Here is an 8,100-nt window from a genome sequence, read left to right as displayed (position 1 = left end):
TCAATTCTATTTGGTAGGACTTTCTCAATTATTTTGTTATTTGTTATCTTCGGTTGGATATTATTATTTTCATTTTTTTCAATATTTTTTTTTATTTGTATCAATACATTCATTAGCCTTGTTCTTTAGTTGTATAGGTAGAGAAATTTTAGATTTTGTTCGATCACTCAGGGTACACTTTGTGTTTCTTTCTTTTTTATAATACGATAATCATCCCTGTCTCGTTGCAGTTTTTTCGATTTATTCATTATATTATTTGCAGTTGCAAAAACCATCAAGCGCTACAAAGAAACTGGCTCACATGAGGACCTCCCCAGGAAAGGAAGACCAAGAGTCACTTCTGCTTCTGAGGATAAGTTTATCCGAGTCACCAGCCTCAGAAATTGCAGGTTAACAGCAGCTCAGATTAGAGACCAGGTCAATGCCACACAGAGTTCTAGCAGCAGACACATCTCTACAACAACTGTTAAGAGGAGACTTTGTGCAGCAGGACTTCATGGTAAAATAGCTGCATGGCGGAGGAGGTGTGATGGTGTGGGGGTGCTTTGCTGGTGACACTGTTGGGGATTTATTCAAAATTGAAGGCATACTGAACCAGCATGGCTACCACAGCATCTTGCAGTGGCATGCTATTCCATCCGGTTTGCGTTTAGCTGGACCATCATTTATTTTTCAACAGGACAATGACCCCAAACACACCTCCAGGCTGTGTAAGGGCTATTTGACCAAGAGGGAGAGTGATGGGGTGCTACACCAGATGACCTGGCCTCCACAGTCACCAGACCTGAACCCAATCGAGATAGTTTGGGGTGAGCTGGACCGCAGAGTGAAGGCAAAAGGGCCAACAAGTGCTAAGCATCTATGAGAACTCCTTCAAGATTGTTGGAAGACCATTTACGGTGACTACCTCTTGAAGCTCATCAAGAGAATAGCAAGAGTGTGCAAAGCAGTCATCAAAGCAAAAGGTGGCTACTTTGAAGAACCTAGAATATAAGACATATTTTCAGTGGTTTCACACTTTTTTGTTAAGTATATAATTCCACATGTGCTAATTCATAGTTTTGATGCCTTCAGTGTGAATGTACAATTTTCATAGTCATGAAAATACAGAAAAATCTTTAAATGAGAAGGTGTGTCCAAACTTTTGGTCTGTACTGTACGTGTATTTTTGTGGCTGGTCAAGAAGGACATACGATTATTTGTATAAAGCTGAATGTTGATATCTCTTGGTTTTTAAACAATGATGTTTGTTACTATGCTAATTGCATATTGTACTAAAGCCATCAAGATGTTGATTTACAAGAGCCCCCCTGCTATATCAACTATATAAATTGATTAAATGCTCAAACAATGAGACATGAACCCTGTGGAATACTAACTTCCCTAATCCTTGACCTGTGGATGCGTACGTGAAAGGACAACTGTAACTATTTAAGGGACATATGCCTCTGTAGCAGTGAGAATTGAAAATCTGTCAGAGTCTTCAGGGCATCAGCTTGGTAGCATAGCTCAATCCAGAGAGACACAGATTTGAATTCTACATGATTCCGGCCTAAGGATGTACGGCCCTGACTGGAAGGATATGGATCTGCTCCATTGACCATCAGAGAAACCATGGATACATTTGGGTAGACCAGGCTGGGACGATGAAGTCACCTGGCCCCATGGATATGTTGTTTGGGGTTGCCAGGTGGCACCCACTGGTCGCCTAGAACTCATGGAAACTCTCGGAGAGGCCAGGGTGGGACCCTTGGGTCTCCTGGCCTTGTACCTTTATGGACTGTCAGCTTCCTAAGCTTGCTGCTACCTCCTCTCTGTGGGCGCCCACCAAAAGCGGGGGCCACTGGCTGAGGTATTTGGCCCTGGAAGTCCCAAAATCGCAGTTCTATCCCTGGCAAGTCAGTGGAAGGACAAGACTGTGCAATGTTGTACCCTCTTGGGTATTTGCTGGGACTGTTCTGTTTAATGTCCGTTTGGTGATCCAATGAAATATTGCCACACTGCTTTACCCTCACACTGTGTTGTCTGAATAGTATTATGCCAACGGAAGACCCCAGGTCTTCACAGTCCTTAGCTAAAGATAGAACTTTTTCAGTTGCAGTTTCACACAATTGTGTTCTCTTTTTATGTAAACATGTTAATATAATGTGCAGACAATTATTTAAATTAGAGTCAGTTAAACTCAGTAAAGTCCGATTTATTGGACAATATCCACACTGGTGAACATCACCAAAATAGATCATAAATCATAAGGAGGGGGAAAGGGGGAAGAGAGTGTGAATAGATATAAAATATAACTTTTAATATTGATTCAATTAAAATACTGGTATTTAATTGTAAAATCAAATTCTTACATACATCCAAGTGGATGCATATGGGGTCGATATTAATTTGTAAACTCTGACCCTATAAGTCCTGTATTGTATGTCACAGCCAAATAAATTATACAGATCCACCACCCATGTCCCTCAAAGTTGGAGGTGGGGAATTATATTGTGCTGTCCCTTTTAGATGTATATTTCCCTATTTACTCCACATGAATAATTATAAGAAATCATTGTGGGTCACCGCTACATTCTAATTCAGTTGAATATAATTAATTATACAGTTTAGACACTGTGGATAATCATGAATGTGACAGTTGTAACTATTATAAGAATATCTTCTGTCACATATTAGTATAATAATTTCTGATAATTATTCATGTGGAGTAAATAGGGAAATATACCACTTCCCTCCTCCTCGTCTCCCCTGCTCAATCTGTCTCCAGCGTGACGACCATGGTGTCATCTTGGAGCTGAAAGCCTGCTTCTCCCGCAGTCTTTATGTGGCTTTTCCTGGACATTTTTTTCTCCTGGAGCAAAGTACCTCCACACTCAGAAGGTTAACTGGTAGATGTATGACGATTTTCAAAATGGTCGTCAGGTCCTGTATGGATAAATGGCTAGATTCTCGGCAGGAGCTCCTACATCTGCTTATTCACATATGTCGTTAGAGTTGTTGCACAAAAGTACTGCTGCTTTCTGTGTGAGTGGGATAGTCGTGCAAGGGAATATTGTACAAAAAAAGTGACTGGCCTCTCCGACATTCACTTCAGCAAGGGAATAAACTGTCCTGCATCAAGAAGTTGAGGACCCACCTAGGCAATGGTGGTAACAAAATCTTATCAAGTTGGGCCTAATGAAGAACTTTGTAAAGGCTATGGATAAAAATGTAAAAGCATTCATGCATCTGATTGATAACTTTCAAAGGTTAAGTGAAGCAAATAAAAGAAGGATTCTTTATTGGAATACAGATTCGTAAGCTTCTTCAAGATGAGGAGTTTCTTCATTTGTTCCAGGCCAACAAAAAGTCTGTATGGTTGACATTTGCATTTGTGGTAACTAACTTTTGGCAAACTCGAGCAGATACAGTAACTATGAAGAGTTGGTGTTATTTCTCCTCAAAACATAAGGATCTTGGCTGTAACATGTCCTTAATGATTAATTTCTTACATTCTAGAATTTTCTTACACCAAACTGTGAGAGACGAGGATGATGAGAGATCTAACCAAGATATTGCAGCTATGTAGAAAAGATATCAAGGAAAATGAACTTCATCAATGCTTGCAGATTACTGTTCCATAATTTTAAGAGATGATCCGATACAGGAGTACAAGAAACAAGCAAAAAACAGTTGTCACTGAATGAGGATTAATTTTATGGTGCAATGCAATTTCTATAACTGTTCAAAATTCGCAATAGGGTTTAGACAGGTTTTAGTTATTTGAATTGTTTCTAAGTTTTCTCTAAATAAATATCAGAAAATTGGCATAACAAAATATTCTGCATCTGTATATTTACAAAAATAATAATGTTTCAAAGTACTGAAACTTTTATCATTAATTATATGTAGCAGTAAAAGGGAAACTCATTGTCCAATTTGAATTTAGGAGGTCAAACTCATTAAGAAATGGCTCAGTTCATAACGGAACCTGACAACTTTTAAAAATATGTAAAACAGTGTTACATGATCTGAAAGGTCCATGAGCTAGGTTCTTCAGCTACTCAGTCAGGACATGAAGCCTCTGTACAGGTCCCGGTACCTTCCTCTCCTCCTCTGCACCAATCAGTTAGATAAGTGTGGGGCTTGAGGAGAGAGCAGTTCTCTCACTGATCAGGAAGGACACGGTGTCACTGTTCTCGGTCACAGGAAGCTACCTCCAGTCTATAGCAAGATTTATTCTTGCTAAAAGTGTGTCTTTTCAAGTAAAACATTTTCCACATTAAGGATATAAAAAAGGCCTCTCCCCTATGTGAATTCTTTGATGTCTATCAAGATGCGCTTTCCGGTTAAAAAAATTCACACATTCTGAACAGGAAAAAGGCTTCTCCCCTGTGCGAGTTCTCTGGTGACTAAGAAGATTTGATTTCTGGCTAAAACATTTCCGACATTCTGAACATGAAAAAGGCTTCTCCCCTGTGTGAGTTCTCTGATGTGTAACAAGATCTGATTTCTGCTTAAAACATTTCCCACATTCTGAACATGAAAAAGGCATCTTTCCTGTGTGAGTTCTCTGATGTCTATCAAGATTCACTTTCCGGTTAAAACATTTTCCACATTCAGAACATGAAAAAGGCTTCTCCCCTGCGTGAGTTCTCTGATGTGTAACAAGATCTGATTTCTGCTTAAAACATTTCCCACATTCTGAACATGAAAAAGGCATCTTTCCTGTGTGAGTTCTCTGATGTCTATAAAGATGCGCTTTCCGGTTAAAAGATTTTCCACATTCTGAACATGAAAAAGGTTTCTCCCCTGTGTGAATTCTCTGATGTTTAACAAGATCTGATTTCCATGTAAAACATTTTGCACACTCTGAACATGAAAAAGGCTTTTCTCCTGTGTGAGTTCTCTGGTGCTTAACAAGATTTGATTTCCCTGTGAAACATTTCCCACATTCTGAACATGAAAAAGGCTTCTCCGCTGTGTGAGTTCTCTGATGTTTAACAAGATCTGATTTCTGGTTAAAACATTTCCCACATTCTGAACAGGAAAAAGGTTTCTCCCCTGTGTGAGTTCTCTGATGTTTAACAAGATCTGATTTCTGGTTAAAACATTTCCCACATTCTGAACATGAAAAAGGCATCTTTCCTGTGTGAGTTCTCTGATGTCTATCAAGATTCGCTTTCCGGTTAAAACATTTCCCACATTCTGAACATGAAAAAGGCTTCTCCCCTGTGTGAGTTCTTTGGTGACTAAGAAGATTTGCTTTCTTGTTAAAACATTTCATACACTTGAAACAAGAAAATCTATTCTTTGCTGTGTCAATTTTTTGATGTTTAAGAAAAAACTTTTTGAGGGGAAAACTATTTCCATATTCTGACCGTGCAAATGGCTTCTTAGCTTTAGGAGCAGTTAGTTTTTTAATGCTTATTTTGTGACTTTTATTTTCCTTAGTAGTCGGTAATGAATCAGAAGATAGGACCTGTTTCAAAGGATCAGATGACACATCTTTGCTGTGAAGGGATGATGGTATATTTGGAGTAATAGCATTCCCTTCAATTGTATCCTGTGAGAACTCAACCTCATCTGATTTGAAAATTGAAGATGTCAGCCGTCCCTCTGATCTCCTAGTACAGTCATCTAAGTAAAAAAAAATATTATATTTGAATAAAATATTCTTGAAATTTATATTTTTGAACATCTCTACTTAAACTGTTGGTACAAATGGCAAGTTATGTAAAAATATTGAATTATTCACCAAGACAATGACAGTTCACAGTCTAATAGAAAACCTCATAGCATGAACCAGTAGAGCTTGATGTTCAACTGTTTGTTCATTCTGCCTCCCAAATATGAAAATGCGAAAATGATACCAATAAAAATTTCTACTCATATCACAAAAAACAAGCCTCCACTCAGGTCCATCATCTGCCAATGGAAAAACAGAGGTTTCCACATCATTAGTGGCTCAAAAACTCTTGAAAAGCAACATGACTTCCATAAACCAATCCAGCAAAATCCGCTCTTCCAAAGTCAAATATGCTCCCTACCAAATAGAAAGCACCACACCCTACTAAAGCTCATGCATAATGCCAGAAGCTGCCTGATACAGCCTTGTTCTCCGCTGGTTAAGTCTTCTGTGTTCAGCTCCCGTGTTGTGTATTTTCTTCTTAGTTTCTTCTTGTGATCCCAGCCAGTTTTCTGACTACTATTGTGTCTTCTGATTTTGTATTTTCTCTGCCCTCATGGTTCTGATCCGGCAACCTGACTATTCTTCTTGTCATCACACACCACAGAACAGCAGGCAACATCAAGTGCAAGTCTAGGGGTCTTTGTGTATGTACAGATCCATGTAGAGGGGTTAAAGGGTGATGGGCAAAACTTTGACTATAGACAATAACACATCTAATGAAAAGATAAAAAAAAGTAAAAGTAACTAGTGGAGAAGCCTCTCTGGGATAATTAGAGTATGCTTCTTGGTAGCTCCTGGCAATTTAAAATATAGTAAGGGCCAATATTTTCTGTCAAATGAGTTTCAAGAAGAAATATACATTTAATGAGAACTTTTTATAATAGTGCAGAGCTGAGGTGCCTTAAATTTAGAGAAAGTATTAGTGCTCCCCATTTCAGGATAAATTGTATCTAAATTCTTTAGAATTGATAATATAATTTATGACGTGGAGTGAATCCATGAAACCAGGGCTCGAGTCATGCCAACATATCTCCTACAGGCATGAATAAATTTTTTTACAGCCATCCATCAGCCACTCACATATTAGAGATATATCATGGCACAGGTGTAATGTTTTTTTGTATACTTTATCTATTTGAAGTTATTTGGTTTAAAAAGAAATTGAAAAGTCAGGGTAAAGGGAAACTCTGCTGTTATTATACAGAAATTCACACTTGGCCCTCACTGCACGTTTAATGTTGTCGATCATAAAAGGTATATTCATCCAATAAGATATCAGGATTCTAAGAAGCCAACAGCATCATTACCCTCTGCTTTCTCTCACAGGCCCATCATAATATTTTTCTAACTTGTGATTTTCTAACTTGTCAGCACTTTCTACATATGCTGTCATTTGGATTGGTAGTTTACAGATTTGGGCAGGTAAGAACCAGGATCTTCTAATTTAAGTTGGTAGGTGGATCTTCCAGGTTGTAAGTTCTATTGAAAAAGGGATTTCAATGCCCAAAGTCATTTGAACAGTTTTTGGTGAAGGACAATGTTTTGGTCTAGATGCAAAATGGTGATCACACGATTGTGATACAGCTGGACTACATGACCGGTAAACCAGCCACAGCCTGCGACTGAGAAGAATCTGTGACTTCTCTGCATTTAGTGGTTACTACTCACCTGGACGGTTATCTGTAGGAATCTCCTCTTTACACCGCTCGTTACCCCTCACATATGTCTCTGTAGTATTAATATGGGTCAGATCTTCACCCTGAAACAAATATTGTACAAGTCACAGACAGATGGAGAAGTCATATCTATGATCAGTAGTGATGAGCGAGTACCGTTATATTCGTAATCGCTATACTCGTAACGAGTACTTTATACTCGGTATTCGGAACGAATACGCGATTATTACAATGTAAGTCAATAAGAAATGCGAGTAATTTTCAGCTGGACCCTACTAAGGGGCCTGGGGCCCTTAGGAAAAGGCTGAAATCGATGGGGAAGTGATGAAACAGAATAGAAGAGCCTGGAGAATGTGCCTGCATGCATTTCTGACTCACATATGGTTTCTGGGAATAAGTTTGTTGCATTATTACGCCACTCTTACAGACACACAAGAACAACTTCCAAACCTAACCTAAATTGCATTTAACAGGCCAAAAAGGTTAAGAAACAGTTTTTCCTGCACAATCACTTGTATATAAGGCTAAATAAACCAGAGAAACCAAAAAAATATCCCTTTCAGTGTTTGTTCACACATACTGTTGTGGCTTTTTTTCGCCTTTTACAATTGGGAGGGCTCTGACTTATACATTTTGTAGGTCCCTCTGTCATACATCATTTTTAGTTCTCTATTCCCCAGCACTTTACAAGCACAGCTAGAACATACTAGTAGGTATGTTGATCTTTGACCTGAGAGGCCTCAGGTGGCT

At 38.7% G+C, this 8,100-nt stretch overlaps 1 protein-coding gene across 1 annotated transcript in view; it reads right to left on the bottom strand.

Annotated features, from left to right (window-relative positions):
* Window positions 1-2,461: 2,461 nt before the first annotated feature.
* The window catches only part of LOC141207935 (uncharacterized), a 29,385-nt gene continuing 23,746 nt past the window's right edge, over window positions 2,462-8,100 (bottom strand). Inside the window, exons 6-7 of the mRNA XM_073664503.1 lie at window positions 7,343-7,433; window positions 2,462-5,622 (exon numbers count right to left, since the gene is read on the bottom strand). Of these exons, the coding sequence (XP_073520604.1) occupies window positions 4,265-5,622; window positions 7,343-7,433 (1,449 nt within the window). The 3' untranslated portion in view covers window positions 2,462-4,264. The remainder of the gene's footprint in view (window positions 5,623-7,342; window positions 7,434-8,100) is intronic.

This window comes from Phyllobates terribilis, unplaced genomic scaffold (assembly GCF_046119375.1).
Source record: "Phyllobates terribilis strain yellow unplaced genomic scaffold, ASM4611937v1 Scaffold_167__1_contigs__length_4167997, whole genome shotgun sequence".
NCBI classification, from domain to species: domain Eukaryota; kingdom Metazoa; phylum Chordata; class Amphibia; order Anura; family Dendrobatidae; genus Phyllobates; species Phyllobates terribilis.
The sequence above is the reverse complement of the archived record's forward strand: the minus strand, read 5'-3'. Positions and strand labels throughout refer to the sequence as shown.